This window comes from Vitis riparia, chromosome 13 (genome assembly GCF_004353265.1).
Source record: "Vitis riparia cultivar Riparia Gloire de Montpellier isolate 1030 chromosome 13, EGFV_Vit.rip_1.0, whole genome shotgun sequence".
NCBI classification, from domain to species: domain Eukaryota; kingdom Viridiplantae; phylum Streptophyta; class Magnoliopsida; order Vitales; family Vitaceae; genus Vitis; species Vitis riparia.
The window spans coordinates 27747831-27770552 of NC_048443.1; the positions used below are offsets into that span (position 1 = coordinate 27747831).

Consider the following 22722-nt stretch of genomic DNA (forward strand, 5'->3'; position numbering starts at 1 on the left):
TTGAACTCAAAAGTAACTCTTAATGATTAGTACCGAATGGTATATCATATGAATAAATAAATCTTATGAATAATTAAGCATGAAAGTTGAAACCCCGAAAAGGAGGTTTTTATATCATATTATATATAAATATATATCAAACCCGTTTAAGTTAAATCCTAACAAAACCATATTAAAAAAAAAAACTTAATTTCGGGTCAAGTGGTAATAATTTATTTTCTCTTGTCTATTACTATATTTACGGGATTAAGAGTAGTTCGTAAATATTCAATGTCAAAAACTTTTTCTCTTATTGGATACAAGATATCAACAAACAATAAAAATTACAATGATTCTCAAACATTTCAAAACTTTTGAAAGCAAAATGGTAGAAATTTTCTTACCATTTTTTTCCTAATTGAACTACCCTTAAGACCATGCATGGATGCAGTTACACAAACATATATAGAGATCTGTTTGTTTTGTTGGAAAAAAAAAGGTAGAAATTTTCTTACCATGTTGTATATGTAGAAAGTGAAATGCATTGAAGACAGATTCAAAAACCCTGATGAGATAATGAGAAGAGAATGGATGCAATGAAAGCAATAGGTAGAGAAAAAATCTTGGCCATGTAGCTAAAATCTGTCATACAGAAGGGATGATTCCCTTGGTGAGGAAGAATTCCCAAAAATGTGTAGAAGTCAGCCACACACACCAGCGTACATGAAGACAAAGGGACGTGCCACCTTCACCCTCACGGGCTCAACCCCTCCAAAAGAATGGTGACAGGGCTTTAGACTACTCAGGCTCGGACTCATCTAAGCTCATCAGTCCTTACAGTGCCTACTCCCCTAAGTCTTGAGAGTGTTGCAATTGGCTTCTAGCAAAGGTCTTTCTACGGTACAAAAATGTGTCCTAAGACTCTAAGAGTAGGCTCAATCGTAGCGCCACATGCCAACTCTATTATGTCGGTCAATGCTTTTCACTATATACGGCTATCTTGTTCTCATAATTTACACTTTATTTTATTTTATTTTTTGTTTTTATCTTATTATTTATACATTCATCTAATATAACTTAAATTTTTATAAAGTACTTTCAACCAATGTTTTGAAAATCGAATCAGGTCGATCAATTTGACCATCGATCGATGATCTTTCCACTTCAATTTAGTCTGGTGAAATGAACCGTTCAAAGGTTCGACCGCTATCAAACCTCTTGAATTAATAATCAAACCATCAAATTAGACAAATTATTCGATTTCATATGAACCGATCAACTCATATTTGACCAAACATTTATTAAACTTCCATTCAACTGACCTTAAATTCTTCATTCCAAACCCACCATACCACTTGCATGTTATTAAGACGTGCAAGGTATCTATGCACACATGTGATCTTAAATTTTCAACCAGGTAAATATTTATATTCTTTTAAATTTTTATCAAATAAAACATTTAAACAAATATAAATATTTATATTTATGTTTATTTTTATAATAATTATTAATGATAAATTAAAAATAAATATAAATTAATTAAATCTAATAATTTTTATAACAACAAAATACATAGATATGTAATTAAATTAAATATTATAATTTTTTTCCATCTTAAACATATCTTCATATTTAAATGTTTTGGCATATTCTATTTAATAAAATTTAATATATTAATACATTTATGCTTATTTTTATCATTTAATTTGATATATCAAATATAAAAATAAAATATTATTATATTTTTCTCTAATAAACTGTTTTGATAAAATAAATTGAATAATTAAAGTTACCACATTAAAATTAAAGTGAAAGAAAAATAATAATCTATTCCAAGGAAGGGCCATCCTCTATCCCTAGGGTGATAATTCTCCTTTATACTTTAGATTTAAAATTCAAAAAGGCAACATACCTTTAGATTGTGACTGACGTCTAAAACCATGTTTGGAAGAGTTATTTAAATATTAAAACCAACAAGCAAAATATGATATGCTTAATAAAATTCTTAAATATAAACTCTAGACTTAGGGATTTTTAAAGTATAGTTTTTTAATATAATATTAATCACATAATAATAATTATTTTTATTTTTCCTTTTTCCATTATTAAAACTAAAAAGAAAAAATACGTATGTCTCAAATATATTATATGTAACAACTCACTTCAATTTATATCGATATTTTTTATTTTAATCAAAATAACTCAAATATATTATATGTGATGATCTGCTTAGATATTATTTGTTTTGAGTTCAAGGGTCCTACGACATTAAGGCACTTGTACGGAATTAAAAGAAATTCATACATCTCAAATCACAAAAATTTTGAAAATGTGACATTTCAAGGGGTAGAAAATTTTCATTTTTTGGAAAAAGAAAAAATGAAGAGAGAATTGAATGGAAGACAGTGACACCTTCCTTGGATGAAATGAAGGCAAGTGGTGTGGGCATTGGAGGGAATTGATGAGTGCAGGGATCTCAGTTGGTACAAAAGAACAAAAGAGAAGTTCCCACCAACATTGCAGTAAAATCTTAGGTTAATTAAAGGAAGTGTGCATAGGTTGAGTGAAGAGGTGGGGCTTTGCATTTATGAGCCCTAAATAAATGAGATAGCTAATGAGGCTAGAAACCACAGAATGGGGGACCCTTTCCCCCCATTGGAATTTATAATACCCAAAAAAAAAAAAAAAAAAAAAGGGAAAAAGGAAAAAGTTCAGTCACTCTCTTCTTCCACTCTCTGCAGTCTGCCACCACCACCACCACCATCTCACCATCCTCTTTACTACACCACCCACCACCCACCTACTTGCCTTTATTACTTACTTTTTGGGTTTTGGCCCTCTTTTCTTTCTCTTTATCCACCCAACTCTTGCCCTTTCCTTTCCCTTTTATTTACCTCAACTACCATCCTCATCCTCCATCAAGTCAACTTCCCAATCATCCATGTTTTAAATCTCAAGCTATCCAACCCTAACCAACCCCTTCCTTGAGAACCCTCTCATTTGAATGCTCTCTTCTTTTCACCATATGAAAATTCAAATCCCTTTGCTAAAATATTGTTATATCAATCATATTCTTTGTATTTTTCTTACATTTGATCAATTTTTTTTTATTTTATTTTATATATATCAAAATAAGATTAAATGAAGGTATTTGGTATAGAGTCGTTTTTTTTTTTTTTGTACTATGAGGGTATTTAATATAGTATTGAAAAGTATCATTCCATATTCAACTTGTATTAAAGATGATAATTAATTTTCTAAATTTTATTAAAAAAATAATATATGAATTTGTTGTTATAAGTACATGTCATATAATAGAGTATGTCAAAAGAATAAAATATTTAATTAAATTCTAATAAAAGACTACACAAATTTAAAGTGATGTGTCTCCTAATTCATACAATTGTTCATAATTATATTTGAAATAAGTTTGATTTGATATTTTAGAAATTAAGAATTTAAAGTGACTTTGGATGATGTCAAGAGAAAGAAGAAGAAGAAAAAAAAAATTGAAGTATGTTTGATAATTGTTTTCGAAAATAATTCTGAAAAATAATTTTTGAGAATAATTTTTAAAAATTATTTTTTGATTTTGTAGAATAAAAATATGTTTGGAGATCTAAAATGTTTTTAATATTTCTAAAAATAGTTTTTATTTCTAGTACTTTATTTTTAATTATTTTACATGTTTATATAATTATTTTTTTAAATGGTCATAAAAAAATAAGTGAAAATAATAAAAAATAATATCTAAAAACACTACATTTAATTATCAAATATGTTTTTTATATTTTTATTTTAGAAAATTTTTATTTTTAAAAACAGTTCTCCTTTGGTAGTGGCATAGTGGTAAATAGGTGAAATATGAGGGGCACTTACAAAGTTGGTTCTCCTTTCGCAATCCGCAGCCAAAGCGCTACCTGCAGCCAAACATCCCCACTTCTGACAGCCACGTCAAAAGCTTCACTGACAGATACCACGTGTTCGCCACGTCGGACTATTCTCCACCGTAGATATCATGACAAGTGTCACAATCTTACAAGCCTCCTTCTTTTTGCCGTTAATAAAGACTTCATACATTACTCCACCCTCGGACTCTGTCCGGAAAGCTCCTTATTTTGTCCGACACCGCCGTCACCGGCCGGGACCCTCCCTCTCCGACAACTCTCTGTCTCTGGACACTTCTTCCTTATCCCCTTCCCAAGCCCTATCTCTGTCCACCGGCGCCGGAGATTCGTTCATTTTCCGGACCTGGGGATTTCTCAGGCGTACCGTTGGAAGTCTCCGACGGCGCCGCAAATGCCATCATTTGCATTTGTATCTTCTCAGATCGTGACCTCTCGGAGACTCGTCTCCGCTCTTTCTTTAACTTTCCGGAATTTGAAGTTTTAAATCGGCGGTTTTGTCCGATTTTGAACCGATTTCTTTGGTTTTTGTGGGTGAAAATCTCTTCTTTTTGAGCTGAGTTGTGGTTTCTAGGGTTGTGTTTTTGTTCGTACTGTTCCTTTAAAGTCCCGTTGAAAGATCAGCCACTCTTCTAGCTTTTCGTACAGGCGTACAGTGAGGAGTTCGTCTTGTTCTGCTTGACGCTGACACGCTGAAAAGCTCAACGTTGAGAAACCGTAGTTTAAGCTTCGCTGAGTGCGGTACTCTCTTATCGAGCTTCAGCTGTAATTTAAGTTCCTTGAGCTTTGTGTGATTATCACCTACAATGCAAAGCTTGTAGCTTTTGATTTTCTCTGAAATGGCGTATCTGCTCGGTGTATTGTTAGCTTTGCTCGTTGTGGCTCCGAGTTGTGTGAAATCTCTGAACCCATCTCTGAATGATGATGTTCTGGGCTTGATTGTGTTCAAGGCCGATATTCAAGATCCAAATTCGAAGTTGGCATCTTGGAATGAGGATGATGATAGTCCCTGCAACTGGGTTGGGGTCAAATGCAACCCCAGATCCAACCGGGTCACCGACCTCGTTCTCGACGGTTTTTCCCTTTCGGGGAAGATAGGCAGAGGCCTACTCCAGTTACAGTTTCTCCGGAAATTGTCGCTGGCGAAGAATAATATCACTGGAAGCATAGGCCCCAATCTTGCCCGCCTTCAGAACCTGAGATTTATTGATTTAAGTGAGAACAGTCTGTCTGGAACCATCCCAGATGATTTTTTCAAACAATGTGGGTCTTTGCATGCTATCTCTTTGGCCAAGAACAAGTTTTCCGGGAAGATCCCGGAGAGTGTAGGTTCATGTTCAACGCTTGCTGCAATTGACTTCTCCTCTAATCAGTTTTCGGGTCCATTACCTTCTGGCATTTGGTCTTTGAACGGGCTTAGATCACTTGATTTGTCGGATAACTTGTTGGAGGGCGATATACCAAAGGGAATTGACAGTTTGTACAATTTGAGAGCTATTAACTTGAGCAAGAATCGGTTTTCTGGGCCGCTTCCAGATGGCATTGGAGGTTGTTTGCTTTTACGGTTAATTGATTTCAGTGAGAATTCTCTTTCTGGGAGCCTTCCAGGGACAATGCAGAAACTTACCTTGTGTAATTATATGAATTTACACGGGAATTCGTTTGAGGGCGAGGTTCCGGAGTGGATTGGAGAAATGAAAAGCCTGGAGACTTTGGATCTCTCAGCCAATAAATTTTCTGGCAGGGTTCCAACATCAATAGGGAATCTCAAGTCGTTGAAGGTACTGAATTTTTCGGTGAATGTTTTCAGTGGGAGCTTGCCAGAGTCTATGATCAATTGCGAACAGCTTTTGGTCTTAGATGTAAGTCAGAATTCGCTATTGGGTGATCTTCCTGCATGGATTTTCAAATTGGGATTGCAGAAAGTTCTGCTTTCAAAAAATAGCTTGAGTGGAAATATGGACAGCCCTTTCTCCTCATCAGTGGAGAAATCCCGTCAAGGGCTTCAAGTCTTGGATTTATCCTACAACGAATTATCCGGTGACTTTACATCATCCATTGGGGTTTTTAGAAGCTTGCAGTTCTTGAATATTTCCAGGAACTCCCTCGTGGGTGCTATTCCAGCAAGTATTGGAGATCTAAAGGCCTTAGATGTTCTCGATTTGAGTGAGAACCAGCTAAATGGAAGCATTCCTCTGGAAATCGGAGGAGCCTTTTCTTTGAAGGATCTGAGATTGAAGAACAACTTCCTAGCAGGAAAAATTCCTGTTTCTCTTGAGAACTGTTCTTCATTAACGACATTGTAAGTTCTCTTTTTCCTGTGTCTTATATTTGATTTATGATTTTTTGCTTCTCCCTTTATTTTTTGGTGGGTGATCTGTAGTTGAGCATATGGATTCACGTTTCCTTGTAGTTTTCCGATAGTTAAGTGCTTGAATTATGTGTTTAACTGATTAAAGAGGAAATTTTGCCAACACCTCTCTTACTAGTTTCTCAAATTTTCCAGACAAAACTGTTGCATTGGTCATGTAAGTTCCAAAATCCTTTTAGAGTCAAAACTGATGTTTTCACTCAAGGGTTCTGTTGGTTCTCCCTTGTGTATCACAACATCTTCTTCCCTCTTTTTGTTATTTCATAAGCTTTCCTTTCTCTGAATATTTCTGTTGTCAAGGAACCTGTAGTAAAATTTTCATTATTCTAATGGATTTTCTGTTTCCTTTTTTGGATGAATTATATAGGATCCTATCACATAACAATCTGAGTGGCCCAATACCAATGGGGATTTCAAAGCTTAGCAACCTAGAAAATGTGGATTTATCTCTTAACAAGCTCACAGGAAGCCTGCCCAAGCAGTTGGCCAATCTTCCACACCTCATCTCCTTCAACATTTCCCACAATCAGCTCCAAGGTGAACTACCTGCTGGTGGCTTTTTCAACACCATTTCCCCTTCCTCTGTCTCTGGCAATCCATCTCTTTGTGGCTCTGCTGCGAATAAGTCTTGCCCTGCTGTACTTCCCAAGCCCATTGTCCTTAACCCCAATTCTTCCTCTGACACCACTGCGGGTGCATTCCCCCGAAGTCTTGCTCACAAGAAAATCATCCTCAGCATTTCTGCACTCATTGCCATTGGTGCTGCTGCTGTCATTGTAATTGGTGTGATTGCCATCACCGTTCTTAATCTCCGCGTCCGATCTTCTGCATCTCGTTCTGCAGCAGCTCTTGCGCTATCTGGTGGTGATGACTACAGCCATTCCCCTACTACAGATGCCAACTCTGGCAAACTTGTCATGTTTTCAGGTGACCCTGACTTCAGCATGGGAGCACATGCTCTGCTCAACAAGGATTGTGAGCTCGGGCGAGGGGGGTTTGGAGCAGTCTACCGGACTGTTCTTCGAGATGGTCATCCAGTTGCCATCAAGAAGCTTACTGTCTCAAGTCTGGTCAAGTCCCAAGAAGATTTTGAAAGGGAAGTTAAGAAACTGGGAAAGATCCGGCACCAGAATCTTGTGGCACTTGAAGGGTATTACTGGACTCCATCATTACAGCTCCTAATATATGAATTCATCTCTGGTGGAAGTTTGTACAAGCATCTCCATGAAGGAGCAGGTGGCAACTTCACATGGAATGAGAGATTCAATATAATTCTTGGGACAGCTAAAAGCTTGGCTCACTTGCACCAAATGAGCATAATCCATTACAATCTAAAATCAAGTAACGTCCTCATCGACCCCTCAGGCGAACCTAAGGTGGCAGATTTTGGCCTAGCCAGGCTGTTGCCAATGCTAGATCGATACGTTCTAAGCAGCAAGATTCAGAGTGCACTAGGCTACATGGCACCTGAGTTTGCATGCAGGACAGTGAAGATAACTGAGAAGTGCGATGTTTATGGGTTCGGGGTTTTGGTTCTGGAGGTGGTTACTGGGAAGAGGCCAGTCGAATACATGGAGGATGATGTGGTGGTGCTCTGTGATATGGTCAGAGGAGCATTGGAAGAAGGTAAGGTGGAGGAATGTGTTGATGGGAGACTCCAAGGAAAATTCCCAGCTGAGGAGGCAATTCCTGTGATGAAGTTAGGCTTAATTTGCACTTCACAGGTGCCATCAAATCGGCCAGACATGGCAGAAGTGGTAAATATATTGGAACTGATCAGATGCCCTTCAGAAGGTCAAGAGGAGTTGATTTGAGTTTTAACTAATACATCTAGAGTTTGAAAGAAGGGGATTACAGGGTTATCCGGCGAAGAGGAATCCGGTTTAATTATATAAATCAGAAAGAGAAGTGAAATTCGATTGTTCCAAGTCTTTTCTTTTCCGTTTCCTTTGTTGTTTTGCCTTTTCCCTTGCTTGTCTCAAGTTTATGTTGTAGTTTCATCTCTATGTTGTAATTAGGTTTCACCGGATTCCCTTTCACCGGGTTCCAATTTGGGACCCTTTTGGATATTGTTACCGAGTTACTAATCTTATGTCTTCGTCCGTTGCCTACTCTTTTGCTCTCTCTTCAATATTATGTGATGAAACTAGCATGAACTTCTGATAAAAGATCTTAGCAAATTGAACAAATTTTGAACATGGATCCTTCCTCAAACTGGCTAGGCTTCTTTCTTTCATATCTCCTAGTTGGTTTTTTGCAGTCCAACCCAAGCCTCTCAGCTCCAATTGGTGTTGAATCTATCTGCTCATTTACTCTATATATCTTCTTCCAGCAGAAAAGACAATGTAATCCAAGTATAAATATCCCTGTTTTACTTGTATTTTTCCCAAGTGATGAAGGGCAGAGTTGGGTTCAACACTCCTGATTAAGAATGGTTGTCCTATTTACCAAAAACAGTTGTCTCTAATGATACAAAAGTTGAAGGCATGTTAGAATACATTTTTTTCGAAGTCAAAAGTGACTTAAGAGGCTGAGGACTCAAAGATTCTCAGCACCCACTTTGAAGCAAAAAAAGGGGAAGAAAATCTGAAGTGCTGAATAGAATAATGGAAAGGGGAGACAGAATATAAAGGCAAAGGGGAAAGGTAGGGTAAAGAATGAAAGAGCTAATGGCCTTGAATAGAGCAATGGTGAGGAGATGGGCAAAATAGAATAATGAAGTCTACCATGATGCTGTCTGGAACAGCATCACTTTCTTTATTTTGCCACTTGTGTCTTTAGCCTCTTAAACTTTCCCATTATCATCTTTCTTTAAATGCATTCTTTGTTGCTTTCCTTCTAAACCCTGTCCTCAATGCTCCTCTTTCCAATGAGTTGCAGAGGTCTTTGACCTCATTTTACACCTCCCACTCTCACATGGGTGGCCCTTCTTCTTCTTCTTCTTCTTCTTCTTCTTGATGAACCTAAGCATTATTTCCTTGTCCAAAGGTTATTTGTAACTCTATACCTAAAGGGTAGCTATAGGCCACTGCCTCCTTTTCATCAAGAATTTTTGCTTGAGCATGTGCATAGATTACAATGAGCTGTCCCTAATGCAGTCAACCACCAGTTAAAATACAGGGTGTTGGGCCCAAGGAACCTAATCTAATCTATTAACATTGCCATCATCAACTATCACATGGGGTCCTTGATAAACTTGATTTTCTTCTCTCTGAGATGGAATATCATCAAATCCTCTTTATCATTGTTGGCCACAGAAAAGAAGGAAAAATGGGAAAATAAAAGAAAAAACCCAAGTCCAAAACATATTCTGCATGTAGTTTTCAGGTTCAAAGATGAATGGGGGGAAAAGAGTGAAGCAAAAAAGTTGTAAAGTTACATCATGCATTCTCTAGGGAAACATAAAGAAAAAAGAAATGATCAAAAGCACTAGTGAGATGGAAATGTGTGAGCACTTAACAGCTTTACTTTTATATATGTTTTGCCTTGGTTCATTGCTTTATTCAGAGACAAAAATGATACTTCTCTGCTTTTCTTAAGCATGCTTCAGTTTGTACTCTTGAGGGGAAATAAAATGAAATGATGTCGGATTGGGGTTGGGGGAGACACCGCACCTCTTCCAACAAATACCCACTTGATTTTGATATGTGTTCAAGTCATGTGGAGTGTGGGCATTTGCAGGGTTTCAATATCTGTCTTGTAAAACAAACATTAGGGTTGTGGAGAACATTGAGTTGTTAATCAGAAGTCAGCACCTTAGGGTTCACCAAATCTTTTGTTTTGTCTGGTTATTTATTATTCATCTCATCTGTCAGGTTCAGGTTCCCTCATTGGTGATGTTGGAGGAGCTATGTTTGGAAGTTTGGAGATTACTTCAAGAGTGACCCTCATAAATGGATGTTGAAAAAGATTTTGAGTAAATCATAAGATTTAAATGTGGAAAATCAGATTTTTATTCAGTTAAAAGAAAAAGTTTTTAGGGCGTGTTTGAACTGTTTTTGAGAATATTTTTTAGAAAATAAGGTGTTCTTAAATAATATTTTTGTAATTATTTTTTTTATTTTTTTCACTTGCTTTTAAAGGCTATTTTAAAATATAATTATACAAACATATTAAATGATTAAAAATAAAATATTTGATATAAAAATGATTTTTAGAATATATTCAAAAATATTAAAAATAGATTAAAAACATTTCAAATTTCAAACATATTTTTGTTTTATAAAATATTAGAGAACAGTTTTTAAAAACTATTCTAAAAACCTATTTTTAAAAACAATTGTCAAACAAGTTACGTGTCAAATTCAGTAATGACATTATCAAACATTTTAATACTCAAGCTTTTAGACAATCCAAAAGCTACCATAATTGTAAGAGAAGGGATGGCAAAATGAGAAAAAAGCATACAAATGAAGAAGAGAGAGAATATAAAGTTTGAACACAATAATGGTTGTTTCCACTCTTTTCAAACTTTTCTTGCTTTCTAACATAAAATGAAAATTTTCAAAATACAAAAAATTATTCCTAACTTTTATTAGGTTGTATCTTCTTTTTCCAATGTTTCCTCTTCCACATGAATTACATCTTCATTTCCACACTTTCACCTACCAAAGGGCCTGAATAGACCACTCCAAAGTGCTCAAGTTACTTTCATAAGCCACTCTTCTTTGTTAAATTCAAAGAAAATCAATTGCAAGCCAGCTCCCTCTCAATCTTATCAAACTAGTCAAGGAATATAAGAGACCCTATGAATAGAAACACTCCCAAATGCTCTCTCAAATATGTTAGAATGGGAAGACAACTTCACCTCCTTCAAGAACAAGGACCCAGCCATAATCGAACCAGAAAGAGAGCCTTTTTTTTTTTTTTTTCCCAGGATAGTGCAGTTTCAAGAAGTAAAAGAGATTCTACAGTAAGAAAGAGCACCACACCCAAGTCTCATACCTGCTTAGTTTCTTGTTATTCGGTCCATATGGAAACTGCATTACCAAACGTTGCATGGTGAAAAGGAAAATCTCCAAGTTAATACGGTTTTTATCTCTCAAACAATATTGTAGACAACGGTACGATATTCAAAGATAAGAAATGGGAAAGCAGAAATGTTATCTTTACATTTCAGAAAGAGAATCAAACTTGTTTCACAAACACAAAAATTGTTTACATCAATAAAAATTTTGCAGCACTGTATCCTTTTTTTTTTTCCCTTGGTAAGGAGTGCATTCACTTTTCCCCAATTTTCTATATCTATATTTCTTCTTGTGTCTATTTTTTGGGTTTTTGTTTTCTTTTCTCGTGGCAATTCAAGAGTTTCTATCCTATTTTTCACCCTAATCATCCCAATTATCTTCCCATCCATCCTTGCCAGAAGATTTGGAAGTATGGCCATTAGCAGACCCGTTTGCTACATTATTTCCACCTGGTGATTTCACTGCATTTTCCTCATCCCAGTCATCATCCCAACCTCGATCCCAACCTTCTGCTGTTTCCACATGGATGGTTGAAAGGGAATCAGGCTGCCCCATTTCAAGCTCCTGATAAGGGACTCCATCAACCTGTCGTTCCTTCTTCCCCAACTTGCAGCAGGCCCATGTCCCTCCGATGAGCAGAGCTGTTAAAGATAGAAGGTATACACCATGGATGGGGGTTACTTGGTTGGCATAGGCAGGGAACTGTTTAAAAAAGTTGGTGTCTCTATGTGGTGGTGATCCCATGTGAATTAAGCAATCCCCATTTAATGCTATCAATGGACTTCCAGCGTATTCTGAGACATTAATCTGAAGAAAAACAAGGCAATGTAACCGATTAAAAGCAGAGGTCTAAACTGAAAACCAAGCCTGTCAAACATGGTAGGTTCAATATTAATCTCAGTATAGTCTTACATTCGTACTAGTTATTTACACTTCTCTTTAAGAATCAATCAAGATTTAAGAATCCCATCATTTTTCCCGTACAAAGGGTGTCCCACTTTTGAGGAAGAACATAAAGCATGACAAGAGTAAATGAGAGGAAACACACCTTTTTCATTTGGTGTTTGGGGATTTGAATCTTGGGTATTTGAATGTCCTTTAAAGTACTGTCAACTGGTGAGATTGTAACATCCACTTCCAGAGTGCCCTCTCCATCATTATTGACAAGAAGGAATAATTCCATGGGGGCTACAAGAAAAAGGTCATTTAGCTTTTCTGAAAAAGAAACTACCAGAGTGAAAAACAGTAATGATGAACATAGACTCTATAGTAAGCCACACCAGGATAAAGGCAAAAAAATTAAATGTTGTTGCATTTGTGTTTTACGATCAACCCAGAGAAGAAAACTCGAAACAGTTTTGCTGCTTTTTAAAATGGGAATTACAAGATCTTGGTTAACCTGAGGAATAAGAGAGTCAAAGCCAAATTGAGCTAAACCAGCAAGAACAAATACAGAAACTCAAAGATGAGCCATTTGGATGGTCAAGTTCAAGTGGATGAAGACAACAAAAGTACTTGAGCTATTGAAAAATCCACTTTGACTTCACCAGATAATCCTGAGCCATGATGGCCAGTCATCCACTAGCTCATGCAAAAAGTTGGAGAGGGATGCAGATAAACCAAAATATACACAGGGTACTTGTCCAGATGGTCCTAGAGAAGCACTGGATCATCACTGGTTCACAGATTGGGATTTAACTTGCAAACAACAGGACACTTTGGAAAACCTATTTCCTCACACTAACCTCCATATCAAGTTAATCTACATGTGAATGTAGGTAAGAGAAGCCAATTTAGCACTCTCTTTGCAAGGCTGAAGCCAAGGATGAATATGAAATCAATGAGAAGCAAACTCCTGTTTTTTTCACAAGCCAAAATCAATCCCCACAGGAAACACCAAATGCCAAATCTCATCAACTACTTGTGGTCCAGCATTTTAATAACCATGCTAACTGATGACTGAATCAAAAGGAAAATAAAGAATCTAAACAAGAGATTATCCTCCACATGTAGTGCATTGAGATAGTTCAAATCAAGCAAGATTCCCACTTCCCCTATCAAATACGGAAGTGTTTTGACAGGTTTGAATATCAGCTGACTTATCTCAATGGAGTGGTCTCAAAAAGTTAAATCTACATGGAGTCCAACAGTCTAGAACTTCAGCAATGTTTACTTTTCCTTTGGATGCCACAATTTTGTATGGATGCTCAGTGGGCACGTTAGAGGGAGGTCTAGTTTAGATGAATGGAGGCTTTAATGCAGATCATAAAGAATACTTATCATCCTAGGGTAGTAGTTAAAACCATAGTATACATTATTGTGTCCTGTCTCCACTGTAATATTTGATATTTTTCCTTATTCTTAAAGGTTGCTGTATCATGTAGAATAGCATGAAAGCATAGAGCATCATGATAAGTGTTTTTGGGATATTTTCACCCAATGGTGTTCTTCTATCAAAAGAATTGCTCTGGGATTTAGTTACAAGAGAAAGTTCCTATATATGTAATAATCAAAATTTTGGTGATCATGATCTATCATTATGCCTGCACCTTGCTTCACCATCAACAACAGAAATTCCTATGGCATGAGTGAATGTGGATCTAGAGATCAAACAAGAGAAGTAATGAGGTGCAAGTTTATTGGGACAAGAATTTTTAAGTTGAAAAAAAAAAAAGAAAGAGCTCTAAATCAATTAAAATCCATGAAGAACAAATTCCAGAAGGCGAGGTATTCATAGACACTGGAGCTACAGATTTGACTCATTCCTTAGTTAAAATCAACATTATGCCCAAGATCTCTCCTTTTGGATCATTTTTTTGATAGGTCTCTCCTTTTGGATCATCTCCACTCACTAAATTAAGATAATCCATTTCCTCAAGGTAAAAAAGAAAAAGAAAAGAAAAAGTCAAGAAAGGCATCCAAATTTGAGAAAACTAATGATTCATAATAAGAAGTTGACTGGCACAGGTAGGACAGTGAGTGACCCTAATGCTGCAATAGCACATGGAAAAAAGTAGAAGGCAAAATAATGGATGTGTCCCCATCACAAAATTGAGCATGGATAGCAATAGGACTTGCAATTATTCTCTCTTTGGCCATCCCACATTTGGTTTGGCCATGAAAAGTTGTAAACTTAGAGTCCCATATTCTAAAAGTTAATGTCATCCTCGATGAAAGCAATTTTCTTATAGCAAAGGAAACTTTTTTCAGGAGATCAAACCACAGAAATGGGAGGATGAGGCATCCATGATAGAAAACAGATAGCAATAGGACTTGCAATTATTCTCTCTTTGGCCATCCCACATTTGGTTTGGCCATGAAAAGTTGTAAACTTAGAGTCCCATATTCTAAAAGTTAATGTCATATCCTCGATGAAAGCAATTTTCTTATAGCAAAGGAAACTTTTTTCAGGAGATCAAACCACAGAAATGGGAGGATGAGGCATCCATGATGGAAAACAGATAGCAATAGGACTTGCAATTATTCTCTCTTTGGCCATCCCACATTTGGTTTTGCCATGAAAAGTTGTAAACTTAGAGTCCCATATTCTAAAAGTTAATGTCATATCCTCGATGAAAGCAATTTTCTTATAGCAAAGGAAACTTTTTTCAGGAGATCAAACCACAGAAATGGGAGGATGAGGCATCCATGATAGAAAACAGAAAGAAAGAAAGAAAGCAAGATAAAAAGTAGGTAGCAATATAAAGAGATTCCTCAACAAAGAACTCGACCCAGGTTAAAACTGATAAAAGAATTCATTTGTCACTACCTCAATTCAGCCACTTTGACCTTTTCAAATACAGATATTTATTTATTAAGGATAAGATGCTGAAATATCATAAAAATTTAATTGAACAAACACGGAAGGATGAGAGATCCATTTTGTTTTGGGAGGTACATTCTGTCCACTAGGGGTCAGCCCCTTTAGGTACCTTAATACACATCTTTGAACAAAGAAGGAACATGGAAGCCTAAAAAGAAATAGCTCCTAACAACAAGAAAGAAAAGTCATTTTTCATACTCCTAGACAACACTGGAGCTTGATGAACTCAATGGAGGAGGAAGCTTCTTCATTGCTCACTGCTCAGTCTGCCAGCTTCAAGGATAGCTGACCTAGAGCAAAGAAACTTCCCAAACTACAAGAAAAATAGTCAATCCACCATAGACACTAATCATATCTCTAGGGACCTAAGTGCCATACAACATTCAGCCCATAACACTCATTCACACTGCCTCTTTCGAGCCTTTAGTAAAGATAAAACTGAGCCGCAATATCATATCCAATATGTTAGAAGATTAGCCCAAGAAATCAGCAGTTAATTTTCCTGCCATGTACATCTGATTGCTCCTGCCATATTTTTTCCCTTTTTATAAAAGTTGACCCATGATTTCTGTATAAGAATCTGTATCAATTTTATATAGGATCCTTGCAATCAGATTGCTTGATTTAGGAAATCCTTTTTGGTAAGTAGCTTAATTTAAGGGATCTTCTCAACCCTTCTTTTGTATATGTTGTAAAACAGAATGTAATGAAACATGGAAATTATTTCTCATCACAATGCACAAGATTTTGAGAAAGCTCTGGCATACCCGCTCCAATGGTCTTCCAAAAGGTATCGAAAACCCATCTGACTTTGGTTAGCAAGTGAGATTCATTTATCGTTAAGCTTTAGTTACCCAGCAAATGAGAGAGTACAGAAAACCCAGACAACAACATATCTCCAGTGAAGAAGGTACATCAATCAGCAATTCAACCAAATCATGCCAATAGAAATACTAGTGAACTCGTTAGCAGCTGCCACCAAAAAAGATATGAGATGACAAACACTATCCTATAGGCATCAATAATCTTCCCCGTATCCTAAAATATTTTGACATTTCTCCCAAGCTAGCCCATACTCAATACTCTTCCCTCCAACATCCCAAACACCTGACATGAGATAACCAAAATATCCACATCAGCCATAGGGGGAATTCTCATGCATCCAACCAAAGAGAATCAACCTCTGCTACAACTTAACTGCAACGGGGCATGGAGGGAAGAGATGGTTGACAGGCTCCCCATTTGCCATCACAATGCTTAGGGCAGACAATAGAGCCTCCTAACTTGCAGCAAGTCATTAGTATTAACCTTTTCATTGGCGACCTATCAAGCAAAGCCTCCAATTCTTGAGGGGTTTGAGACTTCCAAACAAGCTTGGCCTGAGGGGAAGTAATTGAAAAATTACAATTAAAGAGGGCATGGGAAAACGATATGGATAAGGAATGACCATTGGAGCAAACATCCAACATCTCTCATCTACCAAAAAGGAAGAAAATTAAACATGCTACAAGAAATGCAAAAGGGTAAAATTCAGCAATTTTGCAATTCCTAGGATTCTCCAGAATTCATGGGGAATTTTGAGGGAGAGAAAAAACATTAGCAATAGGTAAGTCTTTCAAACTAGAAAGGAGAAAGCCAGTATGTACACAGTTACCTTCATCAACCTAGAAAGATGTCATCAATCATTTTAATAATATACAAAGTAAGCTACTCATGTGGCCCTTTCGAAAATCTTGTTTTATCCTACTATTTGCCACCATTCATCTAAAATACTTGTAACGCGAGGATGAATTCAAAACATGTATTTTTTTCCTTCATGGAAAACAAAAAATCAGAATGTGTCTTTCCAAGATCCAAAAACAACAAAGGGGAAAAAGATGATAACAAATTTCCACCATAAATACATTTTAAAATCTCTAAATAACCCTGAATATCCTAAAGATGAAAGGAATATGACAGATGAGACCAACTATTTGGTATTGGCTACATGTGTCCTTGTCATTCAACACCATGTAGGATAGTTCATCAGGGAGGAAGAGGGGGGAATGGGTCCTTGTCATTCAACACCTACTAAAAGCTATGGTACTTGTTTCATTGGGGAGGAAGAGGGAGAATGAGGCTCTAGAGGACCAAGGGTAGGGTATGGGGTGGGATGTGGAAGGCTATCAAAAGTGGGTAGGAAGGCTTTAAAAGTAGAAAGGTCTTCAAGGTGGAAAATGGTAAGAGGACTAAGTTTTGGATGGATAGGTGGTGTAGGAATCAACCCTTAAGGGAGTCTTTCCTCATGCTATTCTCTAGCATCCACCAAAGATGCAAGAGTCGCTAAGATGTAGGAGTAGATTGGGAAGGGTGGGTCTTTGAACCCCAGGTTCACAAGACAGATCCATGATTGGGAATTAGAAGAGGTGAAGGCCATTTTCAGGAAATTGCAAGTGCAGTCCATTTATAGGATTTAAAGGATAAGATGATTTGATAGAACACAAAATGTCATAATTTCTCTGCTAAGACTCTTTAATCATCATTTCCATAGACAATTCCCTGCAAGCACGGTTTGAAATCCTTAGGTCCCTATGAGGGTGGGTTTTTTCGTGTGGGAAGTTACATGAGGGAGAGATTTGATGTTCAACTAGCTAAAAGGAGGGGATGGAGAATGTCGAATAGATGTTATTTGTACAAAGAAGACAAAGAAACGATTGATTATATCCTCCTTCCCTGTTCAAAAGCAGTCATGCTGTGACATCTTCTTTGTGCTTTTGTTTTTTTTTTGGATAAAAAAGGTGTTGCATTCCATTGTTGGGAAGAAGAGGAAGAAAACTTGAAGAGCAACTCTCTAGTGTTTATTTTAGACCATTTGAAAAGAAAGGAATAAGAGAGCTTTTGAAAACATTAAAAAAAAAGGACAAAAATCAAGCAAATTCTCAATATATTTTTTGGGAGTGAGTTATAAAGTACATAGGTGATAGCTCTTTGTCCATGTTGGACTTCATTGATTGGTTGAGTTCTAAGTGAGACAATAGAGTTATTTTTTGTGTTATCCCCTAGCGTTGTTTGGCCTTTTGGCGCCTTTGTACGCAACATATGCATCTTTGTGTGCCCTTTTGTTAGGCACTATTAATATATTCTATCTTTGTACAAAACATTACTTGTTTCATTCGCCTCCATTGAGTACCTTTACCTTCAATAAAGTGAGACCTACCAACTCATTTGTTAGTCTTCATTGCCTACATCTAAACTACTTTAAATTATTTATCCAACTCATCCTCAATTGGAAACTATATTTAGCCTTTCATGGATGCATCTAGTTCTTCATCTATCTTTCTTGTTTTACTTCATCCATCTTGCTCTCTTCATTTTAGCTGCAACCACTTCTCCAACTCGGTTACTTCACGACCCAACATTTTGACACTTAAAGCAGGGTCTTTTTTTCTTTGATAGGCAATGAGAAGATTAGTGAAAAGCACCTAACAGAAAAAGGAGAAGCAGCCATGTGTACAAGGATTATACAAAACACACCACAAGACAACACAATAGAGAGAAGAGATACAACAACCCAGAATGCTGGCTAACCCATATCCACACAATCAATGAAATATAGCAAAGAGGAATGAGACCCCACTCTACCAGCTTCCCTGAAACAAAAGAAAGTTCTGAGAAAGTGGTCTTTGAATGTTACTTTTGATGCTTATCACCTTCAAAAGTCTTCTTGTTCCTAACTTTCTATAAAGGAGACATCCTCTACAACTTCCTGTTTTTCATTTCAACAAGACTGCCAGGCCACCCAAGCAAGAGCTCCTTAACCCATTTAGGAAGAGTCCATTGTCCACCTCACACCAAAGCAAGGTCTTATAACCAAGTTGCAAAATTTTCTAGGTATCTAAAGATCACACATATTAGAAGAACTTTTTCCATTAGAGTAAGCAAAAAGGAGGCATCCTCTGCAACTTCCTGTGTTTCATTCTAACAAAACTGCCACACCACCCATACAAGAGCTCCTTGACCCCTTTAGGGAGAGCCCACCTCACAACAAAATCAAGGAAGGTCTTATAACTAAGGTATGAATTTTCTAGGTATCTAAAGATTGCATAAGTTAGAAGAGCATTACCACTTTCACCATCTTTATTTAACTCCTATTGTCCTCTTCGATATCATCTCCATAATAAATTACCAATGTGACTTCCTAAAATTCATCATAATTTTATTTTATTTTTTGGTCCTTTCTGATAAGCAAATTTTTGTCACCATTAGGAGTTGAACCTGGAGCCTCTCCCCCACAAACCCTCCCAAACCCTTTACCCCTTGAAGGCTTCAAGGGCTAACATTCATCATAATTTATATCAATCATTCTCACTTTTTCACCTAACTGCACTAAAATTAAATTCCATACACTTTATTTCATTCCTAGTTCTCCCAAAAAAACCTTTAGATTTACATTTTGTTGTTTCTGATCAAAATAAAATAATAGTAATAATAAAACACCTTTAGATTCAAAAGCTTATTCATGGTTATAAATTATAACCAATCCCTAATCAGCCTCATACAATAAAACCATGTCATCAGGGAAAAAACTATACCTGAAGGGATCTAATCCCCAATATGCCCAGTTAGATCATCAATAAACAAGGCAACTGAAAATAGTTCAATGTCATTATCACAGTCAATATTGACTTGTCTCGCAGGCTCTCAGCAAGTTATTCCACTCCAACATACATGTCTTTAATTAGAAGTAAAAGTAATTACTACTGCAATGCGATTAAATTTTATGTTTGGGATCTGCATTTTAAAATGTTTTGATTAAATATGAGGATATTTCTGACTTTTAAAATTTTTTACTTAAATAAAAATCTACTTCCCATGTTGCATTTGAGGAAAATACCAGTATCCTTTCTTCTCCCAAACATAGATAAATCATGTTGGGTAGTGTGAGACCTATGATTGAGAATTCTCTCCAAGCACTCTTAAAAGTTGTGTTAAGAGTTTTAAATCCTGCCTTTAGCATTGGAGAAGTTCTCCCAAACAGCGTTTAACTCTCCAGTTCACCATTCCAACCCTTCTACTACATGAGCACCCTTATGAACCGCTAATCCAAACAAAGGCTTTTGACACTTTCCTTGTCTTCATAGTCTTTTTAAATCAGTCAACAATCCTATCTCATCTCCAAAACACTACCATGGCAGATGTACTAGTGTTTGCAATAATGAACTTAGATTGGTCAAAATTATAAAAAATAATGATAATAATAATAATAAAAAAAGGCTTCTGTGAACCATGTAATAAAATGCAAAACTTTTGGCCTGGGAAAGGGGCCGCTATTTAACAACCAGACAACATAGGACATTGAGAAAACTAGTGTTACCACAATTTCCAACAAGAGGAACTTCCATATTCCTAGAATGAAAGACAAAAATAAAGGAGAGTGGAGTTGATGAACTTCCTTTCTCATGGGTGTACCACTATGGCACTATCTTAGTGTCATTATAGCAACTGTTATCTTTCTGATCTTCTAATTTTTAAGGGAAGTGTTATTGAAGAAAAAACAAAGATGAAGCAAAAAGTAAAGGGAGATTAAAAGAGGGGAAGGAAGGGGACACGGAATATCAAAAAGGCTACAATACTACTGAAAACAACCAAAACCTACCCTACCACCACCAAGCAACAAAAATTGGAATTTTCACTCATTAAATTACACCATGGTATGGCAAAGATCTTTGGTTGAATGAGTAAACAACAACACACTCAGGGGCAGAATCCAGTGTGTTAGCTGTGAGGTAGCACCATTGGTGAAGGAGAACTAAGGAAAATGCAGCAGATGTAAGTGAGTGACCAGTCATTATTGACAAGTTTAAACATTTCGTCAAGTAGATTTTTCTTTCTAGGAAATGAAGGGGTTAAAGTCCACAAGAAGTTAGAGGCAAGAAATCATAACAAGGAGGTATAGATATGCATTAATGAGATGGTGCAAAAAGCAACAGAACTTGGCAAACCTTCATGGTGGCTGTAATGCATGCCAAGGTGAAAACTGATATACTTTTCTCAAAGGTTGTTTTAGGAAACACATTAAGCTACAAGAGAAACCACAAATAGGACATTCATCCAAGAAGAAAATACTTCTTGTGCATGAGATTTGGAATTTGGAATTTGGATTTTGCCATAGTCTTATTCAGAACTACCCTAGCGGTAACAACAATCACCATAGACTCATCAAAACCAACACAAATTGCCTAAAGAGATTATCAAACTGCATAATTGAATGCCTAGCTAAGATCACAAATACTAAAAACAATGATAAAGGAGGTAAATTCATTTACCATTTGCAGGATGGAAAACGCAGGCAGTAATATTCTGATTATGGCAGTTCATTTCCGACCCTTTACACGTCTCATGGTTGTTACTACCACCCTGGTCCGTCTTTGGCGGATTGCTCGGTGCCGGGGCACCGGCAGTACTGGAGCTCCCTTTAGCAGGTTCACCCGTACCATTGATACTTGGAATTGGACTAGGAGAAGGCGAAACCTTCAAAAACAAACAACAAGCCATAATTCAGAACTCCAACCCAAACAATTTATTCAAAAGGGACAACAAATGAGATCCAAAGAACACCTGAACTGTCTCCTCATTCTTCGCGGCCCTCGCCAGCTTCTGAAGATTGGAAAGCAGAGACGCGTCAGATCCACCAGCAACAAACGCCACCAAAACGACAACCATCAAAACTCCCCTCCAATTCATTATCGCTTATCTCCAAACCCCCCACGATCTAGAACAAGAAACCCTCAAATCTTCGACAAAATCTCAGAACAAACCCGCCAAACTGGGTCGACCCAGATCAGATTTCCCATAATATAAACCCGCTGTAGAGCACAAACGGATTGAAAACCAACAAACCGGCAAAAACAAATTGGTATGAAGAATGAAGAAAAGGGGTTGCAGAGAAACAGAGATCTAAAGGATTTATGATGATTGGGCGAGATTATCAAGTCAATGAAGAGGTCTTTTCTTCGTGGGCTGCTTCTTCGTGACGTCCGAAATGGTGTGAAGATGGGCCAAAATGGGGTTTAAGCATTGGTTCTTCCACTGCCTGCCAACTACAAGAAAATGTGACATGCGATTGACCATTGAATTGCCATAGAAATTGAGACACTATGTCTTATATTAAAATGAAAATTCCATTCCTTGGAAATGGCCATTGGCCGTTCCCTCACTTCCCAAAATCCTTCAAAACTAGGGTTTTAAGTTTTAACTCTCTCCCCCAGCCCATGGGTAGAGTATTATCCTCATTTTTATTTATTTATTTTGAAAAATATATATATTTGTGGGAAATTAAGAAGAATGCTTCTTAATACACATTCAATAAGATAATAATATGTTAATTAAAAAAAAAAAAAAGATGGAAAATGTGTGTTAGTTGAGTGAGATGTTTAAGCACCACAAAATAAGCATGTTCTTTTTTAAAGTTTAAAAAAATCGAATAAATTGATACAATCAATTTCGATTGTGTTTTGTATTTGATTCTCGAAAAGTACTAAAAAAAATAAATATATATTTGATTATAATATAAAAAATATGAAAAAATAAATAAATGTAATTAGAAAACTTGTATATAAAATAATTAAATAAATTTAAAATAAGATATAATATAAATTTATTAATGTTAAATTTATTTTTTCTTTTCTTTCTATTTTT

The 22722-nt window shown here is 36.5% G+C and overlaps 2 protein-coding genes across 2 annotated transcripts; one reads left to right on the forward strand and one right to left on the reverse strand.

Annotated features, from left to right (window-relative positions):
- Positions 1-4087: 4087 nt before the first annotated feature.
- On the forward strand, positions 4088-8368 carry LOC117928583 (probable LRR receptor-like serine/threonine-protein kinase IRK). Its single transcript, XM_034848499.1, has 2 exons — positions 4088-6186; positions 6623-8368. Exons 1-2 carry the CDS (start codon positions 4724-4726, stop codon positions 8067-8069), a joined length of 2910 nt encoding a protein of 969 aa, XP_034704390.1. The 5' UTR covers positions 4088-4723; the 3' UTR covers positions 8070-8368.
- Positions 8369-11264: 2896 nt separating this feature from the next.
- Positions 11265-22250, reverse strand: LOC117928784. The gene is made up of 4 exons (XM_034848797.1): positions 21643-22250; positions 21351-21555; positions 12271-12410; positions 11265-12029 (listed from the first exon to the last, which is right to left on the reverse strand). Exons 1-4 carry the CDS (start codon positions 21766-21768, stop codon positions 11583-11585), a joined length of 918 nt encoding a protein of 305 aa, XP_034704688.1. The 5' UTR covers positions 21769-22250; the 3' UTR covers positions 11265-11582.
- Between the last annotated feature and the right edge of the window lie 472 nt (positions 22251-22722).

Coding starts and splice junctions, on each gene's coding strand:
- LOC117928583 (XM_034848499.1), top strand. CDS start 4,724: ATGGCGTATCTGCTCGGTGTATTGTTAGCTTTGCTCGTTGTGGCTCCG. Junction 6,187..6,622: donor TGTTCTTCATTAACGACATT/GTAAGTTCTCTT, acceptor TGAATTATATAG/GATCCTATCACATAACAATC.
- LOC117928784 (XM_034848797.1), bottom strand. CDS start 21,768: ATGAATTGGAGGGGAGTTTTGATGGTTGTCGTTTTGGTGGCGTTTGTT. Junction 12,411..21,350: donor CGTTTTCCATCCTGCAAATG/GTAAATGAATTT, acceptor TTTTTCTTGTAG/CCCCCATGGAATTATTCCTT. Junction 12,030..12,270: donor CCAAACACCAAATGAAAAAG/GTGTGTTTCCTC, acceptor GTTTTTCTTCAG/ATTAATGTCTCAGAATACGC.